General features: G+C 48.6%; 1 protein-coding gene across 1 annotated transcript in view; it reads left to right on the forward strand.

The window, feature by feature from the left end:
- The window catches only part of XDH (xanthine dehydrogenase), a 74684-nt gene that overhangs the window by 30218 nt on the left and 29987 nt on the right, over window positions 1-14479 (forward strand). The window contains exons 7-14 of the mRNA XM_067006922.1: window positions 3039-3107; window positions 3426-3512; window positions 4593-4734; window positions 6932-7024; window positions 7611-7762; window positions 9016-9109; window positions 10720-10829; window positions 12948-13132. Coding sequence (XP_066863023.1) covers window positions 3039-3107; window positions 3426-3512; window positions 4593-4734; window positions 6932-7024; window positions 7611-7762; window positions 9016-9109; window positions 10720-10829; window positions 12948-13132 — 932 coding nt within the window. The remainder of the gene's footprint in view (window positions 1-3038; window positions 3108-3425; window positions 3513-4592; window positions 4735-6931; window positions 7025-7610; window positions 7763-9015; window positions 9110-10719; window positions 10830-12947; window positions 13133-14479) is intronic.

Consider the following 14479-nt stretch of genomic DNA (forward strand, 5'->3'; position numbering starts at 1 on the left):
TTTCTTCCAGGGAAGGTCTGGAGAACTGGTTACTGGAAGAGACATGCTGCCTAATTTCCTCCAGGGCATTCAGGCTTGGCATCCTTCCTTGGTGACTGGCAGGCTCAGCCCACGGCACAGGTGCTGAACGTGGCATTTAATAACAACCCAGCCTGGCTCAGCACTCGAGTCCCTCCTCCTTTCCTATCGCGGCTGCTTTCTGCAGCTGGCACTCTGCTGGCCTTATGAAACTGCTAATTAGATCTTCAGACAGTGTGTGAACCCCTGTAGTGTTCATATGACGCTGAGTGAGAAACCACAGCTGGGGTGCATGAACATTGATTCCATAAATGCAGACACACACCTGTCATCTGGCAAGGAGGACGGAGGGCTAGCTTCTCCTTTCTTGGCTTAATCTCCCCAGATTTTACCTGATTTCCCAGCTGGGTCAAGTTGATCGTGACTCCAATCAAACTGTCTCGTCTCAATTTGATTCTGGGTTAAGGGGAGAGTCACAGACTCCTGTGACTTTCACTGACTTTTAGAGTTGGTACAGTACAAAAAGGAGTATTGTGTCCAAATAGCCCAAAAGGGTGGAGATGGAGATGGAGCCTCTAAGGATGGAAAATGCCACATCCTGCTGAATGCTGTTGATGATGAGGAACCAGGAGGTACAGATTTAACTGAAAATGATTGAAAGCTTAGATTCAGGATCTGCAGACCTGGGTTCAAATCCCATTCCATCACTTAACTGATGCATGATATTGGGCAAATTTCCTTGTTTCTAAAATGGGGATTGTAATAATACCTACCTTACAGTGCTTGTGGAGAGGACTTCTTGTAAAGCTCTTAGGACAATGCCTGGCACATCTTAGATTTTCAGTAAATGGCAACGTAAATTATGAGGCTGGAACATTTTTTCCATTACCCATATTTGATCTTCAGGTATTGCTTAGGCTTCCCTGAGAACCAGGGATTGTTAATCTTGTGCATATACTTGTTTCGTAGGAGGCTTCTCAAAGAAATGCAATCTGACCAGCTCTCCTAGTTTTCTCCAGGGAGAAGGGATTTTGAGTGTAGCTGACAATTATACTCCTTCTGTGGGTCAGAGTCTTATCACCATTTACACAGTTCCTGAGTCTGTTGTGACACCATGGGAGGAGGTGAGCCGCACCCCCTTCACTCCAGCTGCCTGGCCTTGTAGAGCAGAGCAGAGTAGAGCTGGGTGCTCCAAGCAGGCACAATGGCGCACAGAATGTGCTCAGAAGCTCATGCGTGTTACTCATTGGAGGCCCCCAAGGCCTTTATTCAGAGCCTTTTAATTGTTACCTTACACACAGTTCTAAAAAGCTCGTCTAGCTAGTTTTCATGGCCATAGCACACACCGGAAGAGGGTGAGAAGAGCATACTATAGCGAGGCAGCCTGTTCGCAGCAGGAAATGACAACCTTCATCTAGCAGCAAGGAAGGAAATGGGGGAACCATAAAAATGAGCCCAGTCGTTTTAGCCTACTGAGGAAAGTGGAAATCTCTCTGGGGAAAGACCCTAGCCTTATCCAACCGCAGTAGACCTTGAGGGCAGTGACACATTATTGTACGTTACAGTAATTTATGTCGTAAACACATCAATTAATTATCAAGGAAAAAGATGTAAGCAAGAAAGTGCTGGCACTTTCATTATCTGAATATTCCACTTCTGCGAAATACATCCTTCCCCACGAGGACCAGGTGAGGGAGGCTGTTGTCTTACTGTACGCAGGGTCTGGTAATTCTCCACATCACTCCTCCAAAAAGAGAGATGTGAAGAGGCCCTTTCCGTCCTGTCCAAAGACAGAGGGGAAGGGCAAGGTGGTGGTGTGGCGGTATAAAATAGACCAAGCCGCTCTGAGATGCAGCGGCAAAGCAGTGAATGCAGGAGGGGTCTGCACGCGGGGCAGCATGTGCTGGGGGATTGAGGCAAGTCTGACAGTGCTTGCTCGTTCTCAAAGGCTACACCTTCGGCCTCCTTGGCCCTCTGAGAACTTCCTCGGGGACACTGGTGGGGGGCGACTCACCCTTTGGGAGATGTCGGCATGAATGGTGTCTTCTGTGATTCACGTATGGGAGGGCTACTCCCAGCCTGCTCCCCCAGGAACGGCTGCCCTGGAAATGTGTCCAGGTCTGTGCCTGGGAGTTCCCCCCACTTTTGCCTCTTAGCACAACTCCATGATTCTGTAGTGTCTTCTGGGGCCCTGAGCTGAGACTCCTGCCTCCTTGGGCTAGATCAGTCAAGTGAACACACCCTTTCCCACCTTCAGTGCATTGGTTTTGCGAGGTAGAAATCTGAGCTCTATTCTGTGCTCTGCCATTGGCACCCCAAGAGGTCCTGAGCAGGTCCTTTCCCCGTAGGTGATGAGTCATCAGACCTGTACACATCCTCTGGAACAGGCCTGCAGTGAGGAATAGAGTGTGAGCTTTCTGGCGAGAAGTGCCTGATAAGGAGAGTGGAAAGGCCATCAGGCACACTGACCGGACACACCTCTGGTCCTGAACGTCTTTGGCAGCATCCCACAAAGACTCCAGCCTGGGAGGCGCCCAGCCAATTCCCATCGAACTTGATGGTTTAGAAGTAGAGGCATGAGGGGCTTCCCTAGTGGTCCAGCGGTTAAGACTCTGCTTCCCCTGCAGCGCACGCAGGTTCGATTCCTGGTCGGGGATCTAAGGCCTCCTCAGGAAGCAGTACTGAAGAGGAAAGTGGGCACAAAGAGATGATTTGATAAAATAGGACTAGCTTTTATGGAGAAATTTTCTCATAATTAAATATCCCTGCTGCTTCCAGGAGAGGTCCTGTTTGTTTATTCTCAAGTTATTTAATCTACATTAACCAAGTGAAAGTAGTTAAAACAGAGGCCTTTCCTCTGTGCAGAGGCAAGTGGGATGGGGTAGGGGTATCTGCTGTTCCTTTTGATGCTGGAATAGGTATCACACCCAGATTTCATTTGATAGTAATAATCTAGGTTCTTTAGCTTCTGTGAAAGCTCTTTGCAAATATCTTTGTGTGAATGTTGGTCATCTCTCTAGGATGGTGGATGCTGTGGAGGAAGTGGGAACAACCCAAACTGCTGCATGAACCAGAAGAAAGACCACAAGGTAAGTGGATCCTTTTCATCCTGGAAGCCTGAGGGCCAACCTCAGATCAAAGGAGCCAGTGGGCCCTCTCCACACTCTGGGCAGTGGTGGCTGGAAGAGGAAACGGTTACACCCCAACCATGAGGGTGGTGAATGTGTACATTAGCCCTGGATCCTCTGTCAAGACCTCCTTGTCCCTTCTTCCCAGGAGATACCAGCTCCTCCACCAGCCTGCTGGGGTCTGCGGATGAGCTCGCTTGGACAGAGGGCTAGGCCAGCCCTATGGGGCATTTTAAAGGAGGGGATAGTGTATCACTCATCTGTCCCCTTTTCCAGCAGGTCACTCTCTCGCCATCTTTATTCAACCCAGAGGAGTTCATGCCCCTGGATCCCACCCAGGAACCCATCTTCCCCCCAGAGTTGCTGGTAAGTGATGCCCCATGAGCCCCTGGAGACCTGTTGGGTCCCACTCGTACCCACTGTGGCCTTTGTGTCCTCCTTGTCCTGTAGGTTTCAGCCTGAATTTCTCTTCCTTTCTCTGACACCCAAACATCAAGTCCCTGTGCCACATACTCCCACAGGGACCCACACTTCTCTCCTTCTCACACGTGTCACTCTGAGGGAGTGGATCCCTTTGGCACACTGTGTACAGTAACAGGAGCTCCAGAAGTATTTGGTGACCTCCTGGCTAAATCTCATGTACAAGCCCTCAAGCAATCCATTCTTCTTTCTGTTAGCAGTCCATTTATATACGAAACAAACAAACAAAGAGAGCTGTGTTCAAAGGACACAATCCGTGGCCTGCAGCCATGTCTTAAGGACATCTCTCATGCCTACTTTCTCACCTTGATGATTCTGCTCCTTCACTCCAACATCATGACCAAAATAATAATAATAATAATAATCAAGCCACTCTCAAGATTTCTCAAGTGCAGATTTCTCAGGGGGTGGTGAGCTCATGAAACTGCTTTATGAATTCAACAGGCCAGAAAGAAGGGCTTTGCAGCAGACCGCCAGCATATCTTTCTCTGGATTGTGAAACCTTGAAAAACCATCAGTTTGATTTGGGGGTTTTCTCTCAGCCCCGCATCACCCCTCATGCTCTAGAGCCAACCTTCCATTGCATTCTCTTCTGATCCCCCTCCCATACCTCCTGGAGACAGTGTGGGACAGTTCAGGTCGCCTTGCAACAGTGACCTTCAGCAGGTCCCATAACCTTGATCCTCAGGTTCCTCCTTCACCTGTAAAAGATGAGACTAACGGTGCCTCCTTCACTGAGATCTTCTGAAGACTAAGTGACATAATGTCTATAAAAGAGCTGCAACGTAATTCCTGCCTCAATACGTGGTGTTCTCCCTCTCTTCTCCCCTGACATGCATTTTCCGTCTGAATTCAGTACTAAACAAATCCATAGAAGAGTTCATCCCCTTGAAAACTTAAAGCAGTGGCCCTGGGAACGGCAGTGGGGAGGAAGAGGCAGCACAGTAAGAAAACTTCGTTTTCCAGAGGCTGAAAGACCTTCCGCAGAAGCAGCTGCGTTTTGAAGGGGAGCGTGTGACCTGGATCCAGGCCTCGGCCCTGAAGGAGCTGCTGGACCTCAAAGCGCAGCACCCTCAGGCCAAGCTGGTGGTGGGAAACACGGAGATTGGTAAGGGCGCGGGGTGGCCCTGGGCCAGTCTGCTCAGTTCAGCCCCTGTGGCTGTGTGTCCTCCGTGTGTCCTCTTCTGCCCTCACTTCCCCATTTCATATGTGGAGTAATAACACCTCCTCTAAGGGTTGTTCTGAGTACTAACCGAGCCCCTTGCTGACTGTTCTCCGTAAACACTGACAGGGAGCCTGCTCTGCGCTGGGTACTCTGGGAGAGCCAGGGGTACCCAGATCACCTGGACCAGACCCCTTCCCGTCGGTGTCTCCCAGTCTAAAGGCAGAGGGAGCGACGTAGCTCAGGTGTCTGGGCCGATGCCTGATGGACACTAGGGGTTCCATAAAGGTCACTCTCTTGCCCTCCCTTTTCTGGGGGTGATGTGGTAAGGCTAGGGAGAGGAGATGTCCAAGTGTGACTGTGCTGTGTTGCCCATGACTGCGGCCACCTGCCGTGTGATGCCAGCACCTGGGACATGAGGCCCACGGTACGTGAACAGGTCAAGGAGACACCAGATGCGCAGCTCTCGGGCTTGGTGCTTGAAGACACAGGAGCAGAGGGGCCCAGGTCCTTGCTCATCTCTATCCACTTATAAACCTGACTTGGCCCGTTTCCACTTGGCTGGGACCCAAGCCCAGTGAGGATCCAAAGAGAGGATGGTGGCACAGCCGAGGTCTGCCTCAGAGGAACCCTGGTTTGGGGGGACTTGACATGCTTTTCAGCAGCCAAATCCAGCTTATGGGGGACTCCTGGCTCTGACCCTGGGGGGACCCCCCCCCCCCGAGCCCTGGGTTCTGGTTGGTTCTTCAGCCACAGAGAGGAGGGCCTGGCTCAGGTCTGTGCTGGTGAAGTGCTGAGCTGGGCCACCCTTGTGAGAACAGGTGCTGTACAGAGTCCCCTGTTGCAGTAATGTGACACATCAGGATGGCAGGGTGGTCTGTGAGACGTGCCTCGGGTGATTTGACCACGATGGCTGGCCTGTGTAGCCATGACCCAAGGGCCCAGGGTCCCATGAGTTAAGGTGGAGAAAGACCGGCTGGAATAATATTTGGGGTCCTTGGGTATGTGACATGTTCCTCGCCACGAGTCACACAATGTCCTGGGCTCAGTTAGATTCTAAGAGAAAGGCATTCACAAAGATATTATAAGCTCCAAGTTAGAAATAATTGCTTAAGACCATGCCACAGCTCCGCCTCCTCCCCCCTCACACGCACTCCTCACTGTGTAACCACCTACAGCCGTGATGTTGGGGGAAGTGGCCCATAGAGAGCCCCTTATCAAAATGAGCCACTTAGTGCGTTCTTTGCCCTACGAGCTGATATTCCAACAGGCCAGACTCCTCAAAGCCTGTGCCTCCCCTCAGAGACCCTCAACAGCACCAGAAAGGGCCAGCGGGGGGGGTTGGGGTTGATGCACAGACATTTCCTTCTTACCCTTTTCCATCCACAGCCCTGTGGGCGGAGCTGGGAGAGGTGCTGTGCTAACTGGGTCTGAGGAACAGGAGCAGGTCTGTTCGCAGAGGTTTCTTACTTGATTCACCGGAAGGACAGAAACCAGGCACAGACATTCGGTCCCACCAAGCCAGGCTCCTTAAGAACTCAGACAGATATTGGGGACTGGGAGGCCAATTTGAAGTTTTCTCTCTCAGTCAATTTTCCTTTTTTGTCTGAATGTTAGACTTTCATATCATATTACTGTTACATCCCAATTCTAATAATTGCTCCGGTACTGAAATATGCCCATTCTTAGCTGTGTAATTTGGGCAAGAAACTTAACCTCCCTGTGCCTCAGTTTCTTAGTCTATAAACAGAGAAAATCACAGTATTTCATAGTGTTATTGTGAGGATTAAGCGAGTTGAAATATGTAAAGTGCTTAGAAGCATTTCTGACTTATTTTCGTGCCCTTTTCCTAATATTGTGATTAAACACACACACGCACACGCACACACACCACACACACGAATTCAAGTTCATCTTATTTGAATTCCGATGGGTTTTTTTGAGAGGGAAAGACATAGCTTTCAGGCTGATTGTGCGGAAACTGCACTTACTCCCACATCTTGTCCACTGCACCCCTAATCCCAAGTCACCCACGGAGCATTACGATCGTGAATATGTCCTCCGACCTGTGTGCAGTGGTGGGGAAAAATGCCCTGGTGATAAACAACAGACCTATAACTTGAGGCTTCTTGTTTCTCTTCAGGCATTGAGATGAAGTTTAAGAATCAGCTGTTTCCTGTGATCATCTGTCCAGCCTGGATCCCTGAGCTGAATTCAGTGGAGCACGGAGTAGAGGGTAAGGGGAAGTTTGCCTGAGCCCACAGAGGGGCTGGGATGCTGGAGGTGGGTCATATGGGGGGATGGCGAGTGCCAGGAAAGACTCCTCTTTGGTTCCCGCTGTCGCCTGCATTTTGGGGAGCCGCCCTGCATGGGGAAAGCAGGCACCCTCAGAGCCCTCCTCCTTGGAGCATCCGTGGTAGGGTGCCAGCGGGCAAGGGGCTTGGGATTCTCCGTAATTGTTCTCTATCGTGGCTGCATGTTAGAATCGCTCATGGAAATAGGGGGTAGGTAGGGGGAGTTTTGGGGTGCTTTTTAAAAAAAAATGCCAAGACTTCACCCTCAGAGATCTGATTTTATTGAGTTGAGAACCACTGGTTTAGAGAAACGAGCACTCTGGTTGTAGGGTCAACAGGCCTGGGGTTGAGTCCTGGCTCTTTTATTAGCTGTGTGGCATTGGGCAGGTCACTTGACCTCTCTGGGCCTTAATTTCCTCCTCCATATAAGGATGTGCGTCCTGGTTTAGCCTTACTGGGGTTGCTGTGTATGGAAGTGCTTTCCGAGCTGTGATGGGGATCGCTGTCATTCCGAGCGTGTGTTCCCAGGTATCTCCTTTGGAGCCGCTTGCCCCCTGAACTCTGTGGAAAAGACCCTGCTCGATGCGGTTGCTAAGCTTCCCACCCAGAAAACAGAGGTGTTCAGAGGCGTCCTGCAGCAGCTGCGCTGGTTTGCCGGGAAGCAGGTCAAGTCTGTGGCGGTGAGTCCCTATTTAGGGGCCCAGGATGCACGCTTTCATCGCAAGGCGAGGGGGGCTAGTCTGGACTCTGCTGCAGACCCCACGGGTGTCAAACGTAAGTGCTTAGAATTGCCTGGGGTGTTGGTTGAAAATGCAGATTCCTGGGCCCCACCCTCAGAGCGTCTGACGGCAGGTCTGGAGTGGAGCCCAGGGGTCAGGGTTTCACAAGCCCCACGGGTGTTTCTGATGAAGGTGGCCTGTGGGCCACCCTTGGAAGCACCCTCGCTGTGACTCAGTCTTTACCCCTGAGGTTGGAGCCACCTGCCCCCCTCTTCCTGGACTTGGCCGAGGCTGCCAGCAGGTGGATGAGAGATAAGTTAGGGAGAAGCCGAAATAGGAAGGGGGACTGCCTTTCATAGCTGGGGAGAGAACCAGAGGTAGATCCCCCGAGAGGAAGGAGAGGCCCACCTGTTGACTGTTTGTAATAAGTCTTCAGACTAGCCCCAAAATTCTGGGTTTGCAGACGGCATTCTCACACCTGGCGCCATTTCAGTCTCACAGTTGTTGATGGAGTTGGGAGAAAAGCTGGCCCTTCCATTCCACTGCTGTTGTTGTTTTAAATTAGAACAAAAAACAAAGCAAAACAGCCTACTCCCATTCTCATCACCCTACCCCAGCCTCCTTTGATTACAGATAAGGAGACATAAACCCAGAAAACTCTACTGAGTTCCCAAGCTCAGATGCAATCTACTTCTGGGAAGGATTTTTTTTTTTTTTTTTCCTGGAGCAACTGGTTTTCTTCCTCTTTTCCAATAATAGGAGCCCTGTGTCTGATTCTCCTTACATTCTTTGCCAAGGAAGCTCAGTTAGAACACACTGTTCATCCTTAAGGCTTCCTCCTCATTTTCCTTGATGTTTACCTTTTATTTCTCTTTCACTAAATCTCTGTGGCCTCTGTGATAAACCACATCAACGCTTTCAGAAAAAGTTTGGGTGAAATCGATCAAACAAACAAACAATTTAAAGGGGCTGATCCCGGTTTACCAACGGGTAAATTTCAGAGCTGCGAGCCAACCCCAGGCATTGGAATCTCCTGCATGTTGCCCGAATGCCCAAGTTCTTACTGTGCTGATCCTGTGTCTCCACAGGGGTGGAGAACCTCAGGGCTCTCCCTGCAGCAGGTGTCCCCCACCTTCTGTGTGCTCGGGAGCCAGCTGTGTGAGCAGGGCTTTCCTGGGGTGGGCTCTCTCACACGCTCCCTCTGCTTGTCCTAGTGCATTGGAGGCAACATCATCACAGCCAGCCCCATCTCCGACCTCAACCCTGTGTTCATGGCCAGTGGGACCAAGCTGACCATCGTGTCCAGAGGTGAGCTGCCTCACGCAGTGGTCAGGAAAGAGGGCTGGGGATGGGGTGGAGTCTCACGAGATAGGTCACATTCTGGAGAAGCAGAGCCCAAAGTTCAATGATGCAGCTTTCCTAAAGTTTGGATCCCTGGCAACTGCGAAGGGAGATGTACCCAGGTTGGGGACCGGGAGAGCTGGACCATCACTTCATTAAGAATTCACAACAGGACCTGTCAGCCAGATGCCTTACTTAGTGGTGTGTGCTGGGGCCAGAGTACGCTGCTCACCACAGCTGATTGCTGGGTTTTCAGAGAGTCTGAGCATTTGTTAAACATGGCAGCTATTAAAACTTAAACTATATAACCTTACAATGAAATAAAGTATATTAAAAACAAAGGTAATGGACTTATATACACTACCACATGTAAAATAGATAGCTAGTGGGAAGCAGCCACATAGCACAGGGAGATCAGCTCGGTGCTCTGTGACCACCTAGAGGGGTGGGATAGGGAGGGTGGGAGGGAGACGCAGGAGGGAGGAGATGTAGGGATATAGGTATATGTATAGCTGGTTCACTTTGCTATACAGCAGAAACTAACTCACCATTGTAAAGCAATTATACTCCAATAAAGATGTTAAAAAAGAAACAAAGCTAATAAGTACTCAAAATTCACCACTTCCTAATTATTTTATTTCATTTTACAGTTGTCTATGCCCTTGAGGTCATTTCCATTTATTATATTTGTAGAGTGGAAATGGTACATAATGGTGTACTCCTGTCCATCTTTCCTCGTTGGAGGGTCCCCACGACCACCTCTAGGTTTGATGACTCTTAGGAGGTCAAGGAAGACTCACAGGACTCAGCATAGAGTCTTACCCATGGCTATGACTTATTACAGCAGGAGGATAGAAAGCAAAATCAGCAAAGGGAGAAGATGCATGGGGCAGAGGAAACCAGGCACAAGCTTCCAGGGCCTCCTCCCAGGGGAGTCACACAGGACACGCTCAATCCCCTCAGTAATAAGTTGAGTTGTGACAACACATATGAAGGGTAGTCTGCCAGGGACGCTTGTTAGAGACTCAGCACCCAGGGCTTTTACTGGGGGCTGGTCATGTAACTCTGCCTGGCATGTACCAGAAGTCCAGACTCCCAGAAGGAAAGTCAGGTGTTCAGCATAAACCATATGATGTGTACAAACATTTCAGGCCCAGTGAGCCATTCTTATCAGGGAATGGTGGGAACTCTCCTGAAATCCAAGGTCCCAGAGGGTAGCTAGTGGCCAGCCTTGTAAGCAGGACTTTCAGAGGAGGGCAGGTCTGCTGTGTCAACTCTTTGCTACCCTCCTTCCAACAGCACACTGAGCGATGTTGCTCTTTTAGCTTTACGTTGGCCGTGGTAGGAGTATTTATACCACAAAAACTAGCAAATGCTTTGAATCAGAGCTTTTTCTCAAAGAACTGATTGTTAAACAGTCACCAGCACACCGGTGCTTAAGAATCTCAAACGGAACACCTTGGCCCCCGTTGTGCAAGCCACTTCCTCTGGCATCAGAGACCAGGATGGAGAATTCCACTGGTGGTCTGTCCTATGCTTTCCTCACATTGGTCCCTCTCTGTCTTGCCTCTATACAGGCACCAGAAGAACGGTTCCGATGGATCACACCTTCTTCCCTGGCTACAGAAAGACCCTGCTAGGTCCAGAGGAGATACTGCTCTCCATTGAGATCCCCTACAGCAGGGAGGTGAGATGCTGTCAGAAACATCCTGAATCACCCCTACTCCGGCCAGGCTCCAGACAGGGAGACCAGAGCCTGCCTCGGAAACCAAACTTAACATCTCTTCACTTTAACATTGATGTTCTTGTCTCTGAACCTTGCCTTTAACCAACCATATTACTCTCTGAGTAATAGGAGGGCACAGGGCATAGTCAATGAAACCAGACAGGTAGATATGTGATCCTGAGTGAGTCATTCATCTTTCTGAGCCCCAATTTCCTCATCTGTAAAATGGGCCCATGTTACTGACTGTGCAGGTTACTGTGAAGACTGAAAAGAAAGAATTCATAAGGTTCCTGGCAGATGTCCAGGAGCTGGTGGAGATCACCAGCTAGTGCTAGCGACATAATTCCAAGAACACATCTAGTGGTGGACTATCCCTTTCCCAGTTTTTGTATGATGTAGTGTGGAGTTCGCATGCTGGGTATTGAAGCTACCTGTGGTCCTCACATGCTGACCTTGGGCTTGACAAGGTACTTTTTCACTGACCTTGCCCTGTGTTGTCTTGGATGGATTTCTGCTTCACGAGGGTTTTCTGGCTTGTTGGGGCAGGTCTGGGCTCCTCTGGCCACCTTGCTCTTGTTCCTTGGGTCCTGTGGTGTCTTGAGCTGGTGTGGTTTTGTCCTACACATTCCACAGTGGGCCTTTTAGAAAAGTGATCTGTGAGAGCCAGGAACCAGCTGTAAAGGAGAGTATTAAGGGTTTACCAGAGCTTGTGCTTTAGGTGTGAGTGTTACAAGGCATGTTTTGACCTTGCTCATTTTGACCTTCTTAATGAGAATACTAATTAAATTAAAGCAGTTATATCCCTGTAGTGGTTTCTTAATGATTGTCCAGCTTGTCTTTATAGACCATTTTGAACAGGGATTCCCAGAGTTTTTGTATTTCACAGATCAGTAGATTTTTTTTTTTTTTTTTTAATTATGAGGTGGGGAAAGGAAGAGGAAACTGGTGTAGCACTGCCCAGTTTTTATTTTGCCAGGTAGGGACATTAACAGAAAACATTTTATAAATGAAAAGAGGTTTTAATACCCAGAATTAGGTCTTTCTCAAGAAAGAACAGCTGATGACCTGATGCTGACACTGCATGAACCCCGGGAAAAATGTTGCCGTGGGCGAGCACAGTCCTGGAAGTGAGTGGCTGGAACCTCTGTTCCAGAACCGAGTTCAAGCTCTGGGCTGATTGCCCCAGGCATGTTAGACAGCAGAAATCTAGACAAGCTTTCTCACTAGGAGGGGTCTCTGTGGCTTCTTCAGCAAAAGCCTGGGGCCATTTTGAACCTCAACAGTGGGCCTCCTTGCTTCTCCAATAAACCTTTCCTTAAACCTCCCACCTTTGACATTCATCAGAATTTGTGGTGCCAGGGTGAGTCCAGACCTCGAGCAGAACCTGACACAGATGGTTCTTACCTGGGAAGTAACTCACACTCTCCTCCTATCTCCAATGACAGAGATTGGCTTGGATCCGGGGGAAATGTATGTTCAAAGCACAAAGGCAGCTACTGTTTCATAGTGAGTCTTTCTCTCAGGAAACAAGATTTCTAACCAGAGCCAGTGGACTGGTGAGAGACACAAGTCAGGGAGAGCGTCTGCAGAAGCCACAAGCACCTCCATCTGATGCTGGGTTTCAAACACCCTTTGGCATCGCACTGTACCCACTTGAGAGGTGGTCAGGCCAGTGGAGCCTTCAGAACAGCTCAGGGGAGGCCGGATGGACATGATACCGGGCAGCAGGAGGGGGAAGCCGTGGTGGGGCTGCGGCAGTCTCTCAGGAGCCTTCCTGAAAGCACCTTGCCCCCTCCTGCTCTTTGGTCGAGAGCACCCAGTTCTCCTGTGTCCCTGATTTCCCATTTTCCAGACTGATAGGCAGAAACCCTGGCCCTTTCCCAGCTTCCAGGAACATGATCTGGAACTTCTCCTGAAAAGGTGGCAGTTATGTCCCGATCTTTGACCTCTACCACCAGCTCTTGGCTGCTCTGTGATGGTCTTACCGCCTCACCCCACCTTGTGTCCCTGCTTCAGGCTCACCATTTGCAGTCCTTGCAAAACAAGGTAGGAAACAGGTATTTTTCTGTGATTTTTCAGGGTGAGTTTTTCTCAGCATTCAAGCAGGCTTCCCGGAGAGAAGATGACATAGCCAAGGTGACCTGTGGCATGAGAGTCCTGTTCCAGCCAGGAACCACGCAGGTAAAGGAGCTGGCCCTTTGCTATGGTGGAATGGCGGACAGAACGATCTCAGCCCTCAAGACCACGCAGAAACAGCTATGGAAGTAAGAGCTACCAGCAAAATAAAATTTCTCCTGCTGCTACTGATATTATCACTGCTGCTGCTACTACTATGACTACCAGCAGTATTACCATTGCTGCTACTACTGTTACTACTGTAGCTGCTTCTACTACTACTACCGTGATTACTGCTGCCACTAGTGGTATTACTATGAATAGTGTTGCTGCTGCTGTACTACTATCAGCATTGCTACTACTGCTGCTATTACTATTACTACCTATTGCTGCAGCTACAACTACCATTACTATTGCTACTACTGCTGCTGCTTCTACTAGTCCAATTGCTACAGCTAGTGCTACTCATTATTTCTGCTACTATTATTACTACTGTTCTACTACTACCATTACTGTTATTCCTATTGCTATCACTACTATGACTAATATTACTATTGTGGCTACTGCCACTATTATAGCTGCTACTACTACTGCTGTCTCTTCTACTACTAATATACTATTATTGCTGTTACTCCTAATATTACTACTATTGGTGTTACTGCTGCTGCTACTTTAAAAGATGCTACTATTAATGCTATTATTATTGCTATTACTACTATTGTTACTGCAACTAAAACTATTACTATTGCAACTAGCACTGCTGCTGCCACTATTACTTCTAATAGTATCACTACTGCTGCTGCTGCTACTTCTACTACCAGTAGTATTACTGGTGCTATTGCTATTACTACTGGTGCTTCTCCTATTTCTATTATTATTTCTGCTTCTACTACTATTACTATTGCTTTCACTACTACTACTATTACTGCTTCTGTCACTGTTAGTATTACTACTAGCAGTACTGCCGCTGCTACTACTATTGCTACTATTACTGTTACTGCTGCTACACTATTATTATAGCAACTACTATTACTATGGCTACTATATGGCAGCAGTTGTACCAAGCACTTTGCTGGCACTGTCCTATGTAATCCTTACAATAACCATATGGATAGATAAAGCTTAACTTTGGAGTTTGGTTCCTTGGTTCCAATTCCTGGCTCCATTACTTAACAGATGGGTAATATAAGTCAAGTTACTTAATTTTTCCATCTCTCAGTTTTCTCATTGGTAAAATGAGTATAAAAATTTTCCCGACTCTACCTTTTAATTTAAATTAAAAACGACATTTCATATAAAGCACTTGGGACATTACCTAGTACATTATAGGAACTCAGTAGATTTACCTATGATTATTTTTGTGGTCTTTAAAAAATTGTATCTATTTTTAAAGAAGAGAAAACTGAGGCTCAAGGAGGTTAAGTAACTCGCCTAGAGTCACATAACTATAAGTATCTGGGCCACATTTTGAGCTGAGGTTCATGACTCTAAGGGCC

Source organism: Kogia breviceps, chromosome 11 (genome assembly GCF_026419965.1).
Source record: "Kogia breviceps isolate mKogBre1 chromosome 11, mKogBre1 haplotype 1, whole genome shotgun sequence".
Taxonomy (NCBI): domain Eukaryota; kingdom Metazoa; phylum Chordata; class Mammalia; order Artiodactyla; family Physeteridae; genus Kogia; species Kogia breviceps.